The sequence below is a fragment of the Mirounga angustirostris genome, unplaced genomic scaffold (assembly GCF_029215605.1).
Source record: "Mirounga angustirostris isolate CCGP_5_RB_7025 unplaced genomic scaffold, mMirAng1.0.hap1 SCAF_15, whole genome shotgun sequence".
NCBI classification, from domain to species: domain Eukaryota; kingdom Metazoa; phylum Chordata; class Mammalia; order Carnivora; family Phocidae; genus Mirounga; species Mirounga angustirostris.
This window is the reverse complement of record NW_026991723.1, coordinates 86,053,578-86,067,482: the sequence shown is the minus strand read 5'-3', so window position 1 is coordinate 86,067,482 and position 13,905 is coordinate 86,053,578. Positions and strand designations below refer to the sequence as shown.

Genomic DNA, 13,905 nt, shown 5'->3' with positions numbered 1-13,905 from the left:
TGCTATTACTCATTTTACAGTTTAGGAAATTGAGGTGCAAAAAGGTTCCCTTATTTGCCAAAGTCACATGGCTAATAGGTGGTGAGCCAGAATTTTATCCCAGATAGTCTAATTCCAAGAGTCCATTCTCTGAATTGCTGTACATAAAGATTAAGTCATTCATTCAATATCTACTGAGTCCCAAGCACTAATTCAAACACTAAAGATAGACAAAAGAGTAAGGCAAGGTTCTATTCTCCCCTGAAGGAACTTCTGGTCTAGCTGGGCAAGACTAACAACAAAGACTTCCCCTGTGTCGGGGAAGTGGAAGAGGGGGTGGCAGGGAAAACTTGGGAGTAACAGAGAAAGCTCCTCAGGATTGTCTATGTCTATCACAACAGTATGAGTGTCCCATATTTTAGTCTCCCATAGTTCCTAGCAGACTGTGAACAAATACTGCTGAATGAACAGCTTAAAGCTGACCTACCTCCTCTACTTCTGTTGTGTCTGCACCTACTGCCACTCCAAAACGCAAATCAGAAAGATGTGACAAGTAGCTGAAAACTACATTTATCTTGCTCTCCATTGTATGCTTCATTCATTGACATTCAATAAGTATTTATTGATGGCTGAGGGAGTCAGCCACTGTTCTTAGCATGGAGTACAGTGGTTAACATGCCACATAAAGACCCTGTTCTCATTCAAGTGGCTGAAACAATCAAAGAAATACCAAAACAAACAAACAAACAAACAAAAAACAACCACAATAACAAAACAAGCCTGAACAAGATCATTTCAGTTAATTTGAAATGCTACAAAGAAAATAAAATGAGGAAACACAATCAACAGTGACTATCAGGTGTTAATTTAGATTGGGAAGACCAGGCGGCATAGGGGACATTTAAACTGGTGTGTGTTGGTTAAAAAATTCTTTATTTTACTTTTATTTGTAGAGAAAAAAAGGAAAAACTAGAAACCCTGTCCAAAATTAGGAGCCAGAATTAACCTGTGTCATGGACAAAGACTTGCAATAATATTTTTTCCCAAAATTTATACATAACTCAAATGTTATCAGAACAGATGCTGTTCACGCACTCACCAATTTTATGTAAAACTGATTTGCTTTCCATAAACAGTGGTCTTGCTTTATTTCAGAAAAGAAATTTTGGCCATATTGCATTACTGATTTTTTTTTTTAACCTTTATGATGGCTTCTAAAAAGGCAGGGGAGTGGGGTATTAAGGAGCTACCACATCAACAAGGGTCCTGGCAAAAGGATGCAAAAACTTATTTCTATAACACTTAAGGCTTTTATTTTAAAGATACAATATTCAAATATACCATCTGAAAGAATGTAACATGTAACACAACATTCCATATTTCAAAACGCTTTAAAAAGACTACTGAAGGAAATGGTGTATATAGAATAATGAAGAAAGTGTTTTTTTTTTTTACTAATATTGCAAGGAAATGGATATCAGGTTTTAAAAAATTAATTAACACTGATTTTGGCAAGTCATTTAACTGTTACGAGCCTCCATTTCTTTCCCACAGGTAAAATGACATTAGAGGATCCCTCATGGGTCCTTCCAGCCCTAAACGCCTTGATTCTCCTAAGAAAATAGAAGGTAGATGATTCAGAAACTTTACTGCATGAGGAGGGCAGGTGTTATTGTGGGCACTTTTAAAAACTTGCTCATTTGGGCTTCAGTTTTTATGACAATTCTCTTCTGGTGCAATAGGTCAGGAAATGTTGTACAAGTGGGAATCTTTCCTATATATTAACAGAAAAACTGGGGAAGAAAAACAGTTGTGATGCTCAAAAGGAACGCTACACAGTTAAAAAACATTTGATGAGAGAGCGCTATAATAACAGAATCACTGGAAAGGAAACAGTCATTTCCACCACTTTTATTCCATTTCCTTTCTTATCCTCTCCTGCAAAGAAAAACCCAGTTTTCATTTTTTCCTAAATCCGAAAGAGGTAGCAAAAGCCACAGAAATCCTCACACGTTTTTTATTAAAGAAATCGCCAAAATATTGAAGAGGCACTATGTGTCTACACCTATTACCAATCTTACTTAGCACCGAGGACACCGTTTCCAAATATTATCACCAACAGCCCTCACTCCGCTGCAGCCGACACTCACCACCACCCATTTTTAAAAATCCATTTACGCTGAGCCTTTCATCCAAACCCATCAACGACCATTTCCTCCCTGCAACAGTGGCTTCGACTGCCCGAAACGTCCAGCCAAGCCAGGGCTGAGTCCTGCCAACAGGGAGACTGCAGACTGCGGTGCTGGGCAGGGCAGGGCCGCTCCCGCCGCCGCACGCTAAAGCTTTCCGCCTCCTCCCGAGTGATTTAAGAGGGTTCGGGACCCAGATAAGACCCCGCCCTTGCAGCCACGACCCCGGAACGGGAGGAGGAGAGAGGCGGCCTCAGCTTAGCAGAGCCAAGCCTTTGGAAAAACAGGCTGCTCCTCCCCAGCGGCCAGCAGCGGCCCGGGCAGGGCGAGCGGCGCGGCGCGGCCGGTGCGCGCCGAGCGGCTCCCAGGTGGGTCTCCGCAGCCGGGGACCGCGGCTCGGGCTCCCCGGGGGGGGGGGGGGGGGCGGCGCAGGCCGCGATCTCGCTCGTCACGATTCACCAAGCAGAGTGGGAAAGAGGGAGGGACTGGAGGCAGAAAACGGAACGGAATCAGGGAGCTCGGGGAATAAAGAAGGCAAGGAAGGGGAGAGGGGAAGGGGGGGAAGGTGATTAGGAGTGAAGAAGAATGGAGGTGCAGGGGAGGGTGATGGGTGCAGAAGGGGTGGGTGATAGGCTGCAGGGGATAAAGGCGAGGTGAAGGGGAGGGATGGGGTGCTGGGGGCTCGTGAAGGGGGAGGAAGAAGGAATGGCGTGAAGGGGGGATGGGGTGAGGGAGAGAAATGGGGGTGAGGAGGGAGCGATGGGGTGGTAAAAAGGGAAGAGCGGGAGGGGGATGCAGGGGAGGGATGGGTGAAGGAGGATGGGGTGAAGAGGGGAGGGGTGGGATGCAGGGAGAGGAATGCGGGAAGGCGAGAGCGGGGGAAGAGGGAAGCGGGCGCCGGCCCCAGGAGGCCGGGAGGGACTTCCCTGCGAGGAGGGCGGCGCCGGAATAACGGGGCCCTCCCAGCCCCGAGCCCCCCGGCCGGGCGGCGCGAGTAGCCCGCGCGGAGGCCGGGGCGCCGCGGGCAGGTACGGCGCCGCGCTCCCGCCGGGCAGCCGCAGCCCTCGCCCGCGGGAGGATCCCCCACTCCACTTACTCTCTCCGACCACGGCTTTGAGGCCAATGGGGGCCATCGTGCTGCGCGAGTCTCGGGCTCCGAGTCTCCTCAGGCGACGCCCGCGGACACGGCTACCTCCCCGGGTCAGCGCGCTCTGCCGGGCACAGCCCTCCGCTCCGCTACCGCGCTCGGGCTCAACTGACGCGCGGACTCGCCGCGGAGGCGCGGCGCGAGCCAGAGCGAGGCTGCCGACCTGCCGGCGCGCGCGCGGGCGGGGCTGGCCGGGGGCGGGGCCTTGTGCCAGCCGTCAGCGTCACCCGCGCACCTCCGCCAATCGCACTGCGGCCCGGGAGCTCGGCCCCGCCCGCCGAGATGCGGCTGGACGCGAGGCGGTCCCTGGCTGGCGCGAAAGCCGCGCCCTCCCCCTCACCTCACGCGCAGCGCGCACCCTGCTGCCAATCGCGCGCTCCTGGGGCGCAGGGTCCTAAAGTCCCCTCCGCCGCCTCCGCACCTGGCCACAGGCTACTGACAAGCTCCCTCTTCCTGAATCCACGTTATGTCCTGTCTTTCCTCTTCCTGGGAACCCTCCATTTTTCGCCTGCCCACATAAGGAACTCAGGGACTCCTAACCACAACATAACTGGAGGTTTATCGACATCATCTCTCTCTCTCTGGGTACCTATATCCTCATACCCGCCATTCACTGAGCTCTTGTGTCAGGCTCCACGCTAAGCGCTTTACTGCATCATCTCATTAAATCCTCACAGTAATTAAGAATTGTTTTTAATCTCCATTTTCCGATAAAAAAAAAAAACCAAACCGAGGCTCAGAGAATTGAGCACTAGAGTTGCTCTCAGGCTGTGTAACATTCATTAGCAAATATTGAGTGGTCTCCCACTACTCCATGCAAGCTACTATTCTGGGCATTGGAGCTACAGCCATGTACAAGGCAGACTCGGATCTGAGTCTTTGGCCACTCAAAAGGCTAGAAATTTCGAAGTCCCAAGTCTGATAGGAATATGCTGTAGGACAACTCAGGTCTCAGCATCTCCTTACAGGAGTCCACATTACCAAAGTGGTCCCAAGTCAGTTTTTGATGGACTTTTTTTTTTTAAAGATTTTATTTATTGGGGCGCCTGGGTGGCTCGGTTTAGCGACTGCCTTGGGCTCGGGTCATGATCCCGGGGTCCTGAGATCGAGCCCCTCATTGGGCTCCCTGCTCCTCCAGGAGCCTGCTTCTCCCTCTCCCTTTGCCTGCCACTCCCTCTGCTTGTGCTCTCTCTTTCTCTCCCTCTGTCACATAAATAAATAAAATCTTTATTATTTATTAGGGAGAGGGAGGCAGGATCCCAGGACTCTGGGATCATGACCTGAGCTGAAGACAGACGCTTAGCTGACTGAGCCACCCAGCTGGTGCACCTCTGATGGACTTTCTTTATTAATGAGGGATGTTACTTTTGAAATATGGCACAGGACTCACCTCTGGCTTCAAAGAAAAGCAAATGAGTTGAGCCAATTAAAAACTAAAAAGGACAGGAGAGCTTAAAGTCATAAAATCAGTAAATACTCATTAAAATTTGGAACAACTCTGTGAGCTAAGTCCTCTTTTCTTTCCTTTTCTTTTTTCTTTTCTTTTTTTTTTAGATTTTATTTATTTGTCAGAGAGAGAGAGCACAAGCAAGGGAGAAGCAGGCTTCCTGCCGAGCAAGGAGCCCAGTGTGGGATTCTATCCCAGGACCCTGGGATCAGGACCTGAGCTGAAGGCAGATGCTTAACCAACTGAGCCACCCAAGTGTCCCTAAGTCCTCTTTTCTTAACATTAAGAAATGTAATAATATTTACAGATGAAAAAACTGAGATTCAGAGAGGATAAGAGCTTTGCTAGTGACAAAGGAAAGATCCAATTCCAGAATCTGAATTCTGAATCATTATTTTACACTGAGCAGTTAAAGCAGCTGAGGCCCACAGGAGGACTTTCCAAAGGTCGCACACAATGAAGAATGGCAGAGCCAGGACAAGAGGCCACATGTCCTAGTTCAGCTACCAGCCCCAGGGCAGGAAGATTTGACCATCTTCTTGCCCCCACCCCAATCTACCCTAACAGAACTTTCACATGGCTTCACAGGGAGAGTAAGTGTTTGTCTATCATTTCACATCTGGACTCTGCCTTTTACCCAAGGAAGGTATTGATAGTCTCAGGGTGCATTTGGGGAAGGAGGAGGTAATTTGTAAATGTGAGGGAACCTAGGATGCACTTGTAATGCTGCATGCTCCCGTCTTAGCCAGCCTCAGGGAGAGGGAGAAGCCTCAAGGAGCCAGTATTCTAGCTGAGAAGACAGACAGGAATCAAGGAGTCAGACACAGCATTGAGTTACTGTCCTAATAAATGCTAAAGCAGGACAGGGGCTGTGAGAGTGAGTGACGGAGCACTTGACCCAGTGGACCTGGTGAGGTATAGTCAGGGCAGGTAGCAAGAGGGGTCTGGGAGAGTGTCCCAGGCAGATATACAGAAAATGCAAAGAACAAGTGCCAGAAAGGAGTTTGGCTCTTCCAGGAATGGAGAGGGGGTCAGTGTGGCTGGAGGAGAGTCTGAGGGGCAGATAGAGAGGAAAGCCCCCAGAGGTAGGCCTCACTGCAAGGCTCCAGGACATTTTGGTAGCCTGGAATCTGTATGAGGACTTCCTCAGAGGTCACAGGCAAATAAAATATAGCAGCTTGTTATTTTCTGCAGAGGAAAGGACAAAAAAAGAAATATTTGCCTGTGGATGTGTACCTGAGATGTTCACTAGGGATGGCAAAAATCAGAACGGGTGTTATTCTAAATAGGATGGCTGAAAAAGCAAGTGGGGTGACAGACTGTGAACTCACTCAGGAACCCCTGACTCTGGAGTGGCGGATTGGAATCTTCCTGCTTGGGGAATCCAAGACTGGCTTGAGACCTCCTGATATCTCTGAGCCTTGATTTCCACATCTGTGAAACAAGGACAATGGAGGAGACAGTCAGATGACCTACACCTTAAGGTAAAATCCTGCGTCAGTCATCATGCCTATTACCCTTTGCTCTGTATTTTTTTTTTTATTTTAATTATTTATTTGACACACAGAGAGATACTGAGAGCCCTGACCCTCTCCTTAGAGAGGTCTGGCTGTGTGGACTGCTAGCTGGGGGCATATCAACAACCAGAACCTGGACCTCTTGGGAATTCGTACCCAGGCGAGCCCTCAGCTTGGTGCCCCAGCCCGGCCAGAGCGCGGGGCGGGGCTGCGGCCGCAGGATGCGTTGGGCTGGTCCGCGGCTGGGCAGGTGCGCTTGCAGCTGCGCATGCGCGGCCCGCAGCCTCTGCAGAGCCCTGGTGCCGAGTAGCCGCTGGGGGTAGGAAGAGTCCTGTGATTTACGCACGGGTCATGTGACGGCGGGGAGCCTGTTTGTGGCTTGGCCGCTGCACTTCCAGGAGACAGGCAGGTGAGGGGGGCGCGGGGGATGGATGCAGAGCAGAGCAGGGAGAAACTGGAGGTCTGAGCATACGGGCTGTGAGCAGCGTGGAGGGACCAAGAGAGGGGAGAGAGGGACAGATGAGCCTGAATTGGCAATGGAGCTGACCAAGTTGAGACAGAAGCAACGACCTATAGTTATTGCCACCAAACCTACTGATACTGTGGACCCACTGGTTTGGGTCCCGTGCACACCCAGGGCCTGTTGGAGAGCCCTTCTCCCACAGTCTCGGGCTTGCTCCTACCTCCTCTGCTTTAAAGCCGCATCATCAACTGCATTTTTCCATGTTCACCTCCACCCCTTCCCATGGCCACTGGACATTTAGATTCTGCTACATTCTTTTAGAAGCAGTTTCTAAAGAATTCAACAAGATAATATTTATAAGATTCTTTACCTAGTACTGGGTACCTAGTAAGGACCCAATGAACGTTAGCTTATTAATATCATTAAAAATAAAAGGAGACTGTGTCCTGCCTTTATTGACGCTGTAGATTCTTGGCAGAGGATGAAAAAGTAATTGTCTCCATCTCCATCTCCACCCACAGTCCCCAAACCTACAAAGAGCTGCTGGGCCTGGAGTCCTTGAGTTTGGTACATCTTTGCCCCCAAGAGTGAGTTAACAGATTTTTGTATTTGAGGTCAGAATATAATATCAAAAGGGCTTTGTTTGCAAAGTCTAGCCAGGGTCTCAAATTCAAAAGACTGTAGAGGCCATGTGGAGGTAACAACCACAGATGTGGCCAACTGCAGACTACATGCCTTGCCCAGAGGGGCAGTCCTTACTCAGCTCTAATCAATAGTTTCCACGCAGCGGTCAAGGATCTTGATGGTAAGAATTGTGACATCTCCCAATGGTTAAGTATTGCTATGGACTAAAAAAAAATTTTTATTAACACCACCACTGGCCAAACAAAACACATCTGAGGGCCACATCCAGCTCCCAAGGCACCTGCTTGCAAAACTCTGGGGGACCAAAGGGAAAGGTTGGATTCCCCCATTGAACAGGCTCCCAGAGAGGCCCTGACTTTTACCCAACTCACATAGAGCCCCATTGTGGGCAGGGCTCTGGACAGGTGTAGTGGTAGTGTGAATACCTGGCATCAACCACCAAAACCTTTCCCACTCAGCCCTGAGAGCCAGGAAAGAGTCCCTTTGTTCAGCCTGGCTCTGGGGCAGAGATTAGGGCCAGCCACTTTCGAATGGACTAGTGAACACTGTAGTGGAAGCCTCCACAGATAGCTGATGTGGGCAGTTCAGATTTGCCTGGATTGTGAAAATCCCAAGAATAAGGAAAGAGCTACCCCCAAATGCCAGATACTAGAAGTCTTGGTGACCTCAGCCAGTGGGGGCTTAAAGCTGGGTTTTTTTGTTTTTGTTTTGTTTTTAAAAGATTTTTATTTATTTGACACAGAGAGAGGGAGAGCAAGCACAAGCAGGGAGAGCAGCAGGCAGAGGGAGAGGGAGAAACAGGCTCCCTGTGGAGCAGGGAGCCCAAAGCGGGGCTCGATCCCAGGACCCTGGGATCAAGACCCAAGCCCAAGGCAAATGTTCAACCGACCAAGCCACCCAGGCGCCCTCTTAAAGCTGCTTTTATTTGATTCAGAAAAATAAAGGGGCGCCTGGGTGGCTCAGCCCTTAAGCGTCTGCCTTCCGCTCAGGTCATGATCCCAGACTCCTGGGATGGAGCCCCGCATCAGGCTCCCTGCTCCGCGGGAAGCCTGCTTCTCCCTCTCCCACTCCACCTGCTTGTGTTCCCTCTCTCACTGTCTCTCTCTCTGTCAAATAAATAAATAAAATCTTTAAAAAAGAAATACGACGTTTTTTACACTGTGGGTATCAGAGAACAATTTGTGTCTTTTACACTTTACATTAAATTGTTATAAGATCCCAGAGGAAGGAATTTTCATTCCAACTAGGGAAATAGTTTGTTTAGATGTGTTTTGCTTCTGGCCAGTTTGGTTAGAAAGATTCATGGAAGAAAGTGGCAGTTGAGCTGAGCCCAGAAGCTGAGAAGCGAGAGATCAAATCCAATCAAGAAAAGAGCATAGTGGCCCCTGGGTGGCTCAGTCAGTTAAGCGTCTGCCTTCTGCTCAGGTCATGATCTTGAGGGCCGGGGATCGAGCCCCGCATTGGGCTCCTTGCTCAGCGGGGAGCCTGCTTTTTCCTCACCCTTTGCCATCCCCCCCACTTGTGCTCTTTGGCTCTATCTCTCTGTCAAATAAATAAATAAAATCTTAAAAAACAAAACAAAACAAAAAAGCATAGACCCATGGTTCCCAAACTATGTGCTGAGACACCCTGAGGTACCACAGCAAATTAACAGGAGCATAGCAAAATATTTTAAATTTTGGAGAGAAACAATGATATCATCTGTTGGACACTGAAAACTAGTAGCTGGAAGTAGTTCACAGTTTCAACATCAGAATTTCCTACATTCCTTTCTGTGACATTACATCTTTATAAAGCTGGGTTTTCATCAATTGATGTGACAAGAAGCAAATAACTCATGCAAATCAATGTGGAACAGGAAATGAGACAATGTCTGATGTGATTCCAAGGTCTGAGAAAATGCACCTACACTATTAGTAAGTAATGGTGGTTACTTAAGAATTATTTTAGGGGCACCTGGGTGGCTTAGTCAAGTGTCTGCTTTTGGCTCGGGTCATGATCTCAGGATCCTGGGATCGAGCCCTGCATTGGGCTCCCTGCTCCGCGGGAAGCCTGCTTCTCCCTCTCCCACTCCCCCTACTTGTGTTCCCTCTCTCACTGTCTCTCTCTCTGCCAAATAAATAAATAAAATCTTTAAAAAAAATTATTTTAAAATACCTTTTCTTTCAATTTATGGCCATTATTTTTTCTTTCCTTTTTAAAAAGATTATTTATTTAAGTCATCTCTACACCCAACGTGGGGCTCGAACTCATGACCCCAAGATGAAGAGTTGCACACTCTCCCAACTGAGCCAACCAGGCTCCCCTTATTTTTTCAAATGGCAATTAAGTAGTTAGGACTAAACAACTGGTAGTTAGCTACCAACAAAGCTGATAGGTATTTCTTTTAGTCTGGGATGCTATGAAAAAAATGACAGACAGAGAGGCTACCATGCTTGGGAACCTCTGGAATAGGCCAAGTGTAGTGGTATTCATCAATGCAGCAATATTTATTGAGCACCTACTATGCTCCAGACAGCATCCTAGACACTGGAGATGCAGCAGTGAACAGGAAAGAAAATTCCCATTGGTTATGAAGCTGACATCCTAGAGGGAGAAACATAATAAATAAGTAAATAATAAACTATATAGTGTGTTAGAAAGTGATAAGTGCTATGATAGAAATAGTAGTGTGAGGGACATCTGGGTGGCTCAGTCGGTTAAGTGTCTGCCTTCAGCACGGGTCATGATCCCAGGGTCCTGGGATCGAGATCTGTGTCTGGCTCCTGGCTCAGCAGGGAGTCTGCTTCTCCCTCTGCCTGCTGCTCCCCCTGCTTGTGCTCTCTCTGACAAATAATATTTTTAAAAAATAGTAGGGTGATCAGGAGTAGACCTGGAGAAGGGCAGGGAATAGTTTTGCATTTTATTTATTTTATTTTATTATTATTTTCTAAGCGGGCTCCATGCTGGGCAGGGTCCAACGCAGGGTCCAACTCACAACTGTGAGATCAAGACCTGAGCCAAGATCAAGAGCTGGACACTTAACTGACTAAGCCACTCAGGCACCCCTCGTTTTGCATTTTAAAGGGGAGAGACAGGCAGGCTGGGCTTCAATGAGAAGCCATTGGATGTGAGTTCAAAAGTCAGAAGCCAGATCTGGTGTGCCTCTCAGCACATAGGCTATGGATGACACCAGCAATAGTGACTGGGATGACCCAGGGTTGGTTATGTGAAGGACACTGGGAAACACTCAGTTTAAGGTTGAGCAGAAGGAGCAGACACCAGAAGGAGGCAGGAGGGAAATGGCCAGAGAAGTACAGAGGAGCCAGGGGTGCACAGAAAGAGGAGAGCAGAAGAACAGCTAGATGAAAACCACAGATCAGGATCAAGGGCACTTTTTTGAATAGGGGAGAACCTCTCTTTTTTAAAAAAAACAAAACATTTTAAAAACATAGCAAAGCAATAAAGCAAATTCCCATGTGCCCCCTCCCCAAAAATAAATCAATGTTTTGCTTTAGAATTTTGTTTGTTTGTTTGCTTGTTTGTTTTTAGAATTTTGTTTGTTGATAGAAAAATAGATCTGGTTATATAATGTGGAATCCTTTTCCTCCTGAAAGCCCGCTAAAGCAATAGCAGGGGAATTATAAGAAGTTTAAATCCATAAGGACACAAAGAATGGGGGCATCTGACTGGCTCAGTCGGTAGAGCATGTGACTCTTGATCTCAGGCACATGAGTTTGAGCCCCACATTGGGCATGGAGCCTACTTTAAAAAAAAGTTGCAAAAAACAAAACAAGACACAAAGAACAGAAAAAGGAGGGAATGGGAGATGAGAGATAGTGACAAAACTCTGGAAGATGAGCAGCATGTGGCTGAGGGTTAATGATTGCATAGAGAAGAGGAGGTAGAAACACAAATCTTCAAAAAGAGACCAGACTCAACCACAGAACCTTGGAGGAAGCTCAGGATTCATTGGTACCAGGTACTTTGGAAGATGGGAGTGAATGATAGGGCTGAGTAAACAAAGGACTCTTAAAGAAAAGGAGTCCTGCCGCCAGGTCCAGGTCCCTGTCCTCATCCCGCAGAGCCAGGTGACTGCCCCTCCCCCAGCAGAATAGTGATGATGACGAGGAGGATATTGCGGACAACAAGCATGTGTGGGACATACTATGTGTCAGTCACTTATTCCAAGCTCTTTACATATATCGATCCATTTAACCCTAATGGTTACCTATGAGTTATTTACTATTATTATCCCCATTTTACAGATGAGAAAACCAAGCCATTTGTCCAAGGGCTCACAGCCAACAAAAGAAAGGACCAGGATCCACACCGTGCCACGTGGGAGGTGAGGCTGGATGGTAGAACATGGTGCTCTGTGGTTTGGACTTTATTTCTCCATGAGAAGCCATGGAAGGTTTTCAAGTATGGACGTGACATTTATTTATTTATCCATTTAACATTTAATAAATATTCATCAGGTGTCTGCAGTATGCTGGGCCCTCTGCCAGGTGCGGAGCACTCCAGGGTGAGCATATAGACACAGTGCAGGGTTGAGCCAGGGCAGGAACAGGGAGCCAGCGAGGCCTGAGGAGGGGTATCCAGTCCAGCCAGGGATCTGGAAGTGACTCTTGGGAAAGGCAAAGTTGAGACTTTTTTTTTTTTTTTAAAGATTTTATTTGACAGAGAGAGACACAGCGAGAGAGGGAACACAAGCAGGGGGAGTGGGAGAGGGAGAAGCAGGCTTCCCGCTGAGCAGCAAGCCCTATGCGGGGCTCGATCCCAGGACCCCGGGATCAAGACCCGAGCCGAAGGCAGACGCTTAACGACTGAGCCACCCAGGCGCCCCAAAGTTGAGACTTTGAAGCTTAGCCAAGTTTGCATGGGAAAGAGGAGTGGGGGTGATGGGGCATATCCTGAACAGAAGCAACAGCGTGGGTGAAGGCCCAGTAACCCATCTGTGGCCATGTTGGCACAGCCCACTTAGCAGCCCAGACTGGAGGCTGGATCAGAGATGAAGGCACCAAGGGAGGCTAGGGTAATAGTTCAGGTCAGAGCTGTGGAGTCTCTGGGATTCTTCTGTGGTGGGTGTGGGAGGGGCTGAACATAATTAAGGTGAATCAGAATAGCACCTGCCACTTCCTGGGCACCCTTGTTTACCAAATGCTTCAAGCACAATATCTCATTTAAGCCCCCTCGAAATACTATCAAGTAGGTATGATGATTTATATGCTTTACAGATGCAGACACTGAGACACAGCACGTCCTGGGGCACATAGCAAATTCCTGGCCAAACCAGGATTTGAACCAGGCGTATTTGAGCCCAAAGCCTGAACTCTTAACCACACAGCTCTTTTTTTTTTTTTTTAAGATTTTATTTATTCATTTGAGAGAAAGAGAGCACGCAAGCGAGCATGAGAGCAGGGAGGGTCAGAGGGAGAGAGAGAAAAAATCTGAAGCAGACTGCACTGAGCGCAGAGCCCGACAGGGGGCTCAATCCCACAACCATGAGATCATGACCAGAGCTGAAACCAAGAAACCAAGAGTTGGAAGCCACCCAGGTGCCCCTTAACCACACAGTTCTGTTGCACCTCCAGATTTCAGAGCTTCTTTGAGCCAGACACAGAAGGATACACTATGATTCCATGCATATAAAGCTTCAAGAACCGTCTAATCGATGATAGAGCTCAGTTTAATGACTATCACATGAGGGTGGAGGGCGAGGATACTGACTGGGAAGAGAGATGAGAGGGCCCCTGGGGCTCTGGAAATGTTCTGTGTCTTATGTGTTGACCTGGGTGGTGGTAACAAGGGTGCATATTTGTATAAAAGTTCACCAGGCTGCTCACTTAATTATGTACTTTGTCAGATATATGTTATACTTCCAATTTTTATTTTTTTAAGATTTTTTATTTTTATTTTTTTAAAAGATTTTATTCATTTATTGACAGAGAGAGACACAGCGAGAGAGGGAACACAAGCAGGGGGAGTGGGAGAGGGAGAAGCAGGCTTCCCGTGGAGCAGGGAGCCCGATGTGGGGCTCGATCCCAGGACCCTGGGATCATGACCTGAGTCGAAGGCAGATGCTTAACCGACTGAGCCACCCAGGCGCCCCTTTTTAAGATTTTTTAAGAAGGGGCGCCTGGGTGGCTCAGTCGGTTAAGCGACTGCCTTCAGCTCAGGTCATGATCCCGGAGTCCCGGGATCGAGTCCCACATTGGGCTCCCTGCTCCGCGGGGAGTCTGCTTCTCCCTCTAACCCTACCCCCTCTTGCGCTCTCTCTCTCACTCTCTCTCTCTCTCAAATAAATAAAAAAAATCTTAAAAAAAAAAGATTTTTTAAGAAGATCTTATTTATTTGACAGAGAGAGAGAGAGCACATACAAGCTGGGGGAGGGAGAGGGATAAGCAGGCTCCACACTGAGCATGGAGCCCAATGTAGGGCTCAATCCTACAACCCTGAGATCATGACCTGAGCCAAAATCAAGAGTCGGACACCCAACTGACTGAGCCACCCAGGCGCTCCAGTTCAATTTTTAA

The 13,905-nt window shown here is 48.1% G+C and overlaps 1 protein-coding gene and 1 long non-coding RNA gene across 7 annotated transcripts in view; one reads left to right on the top strand and one right to left on the bottom strand.

The window, feature by feature from the left end:
* Positions 1-3,496, bottom strand: part of STXBP1 (syntaxin binding protein 1) — a 72,109-nt gene extending 68,613 nt beyond the window's left edge. For 3 of the 4 annotated variants that reach the window (XM_045883178.2, XM_045883180.2, XM_054509425.2), the window contains exon 1: positions 3,265-3,495. In XM_045883178.2, coding sequence (XP_045739134.1) covers positions 3,265-3,301 — 37 coding nt within the window. In that variant the 5' untranslated portion in view covers positions 3,302-3,495. Of the gene's footprint in view, positions 1-3,264 lie in introns of all 4 variants that reach the window. The other variant, XM_054509424.2, reaches the window with a different exon arrangement.
* Positions 2,379-13,905, top strand: part of LOC123850018 (uncharacterized) — a 32,055-nt gene continuing 20,528 nt past the window's right edge. Inside the window, exons 1-3 of one of the 3 annotated variants that reach the window (XR_006792214.3) lie at positions 2,379-2,536; positions 6,098-6,246; positions 11,635-11,714. This is a non-coding gene — a long non-coding RNA (uncharacterized LOC123850018). The remainder of the gene's footprint in view (positions 2,537-6,097; positions 6,247-11,634; positions 11,715-13,905) is intronic. The other 2 variants (XR_010407817.1, XR_010407816.1) reach the window with 2 other exon arrangements.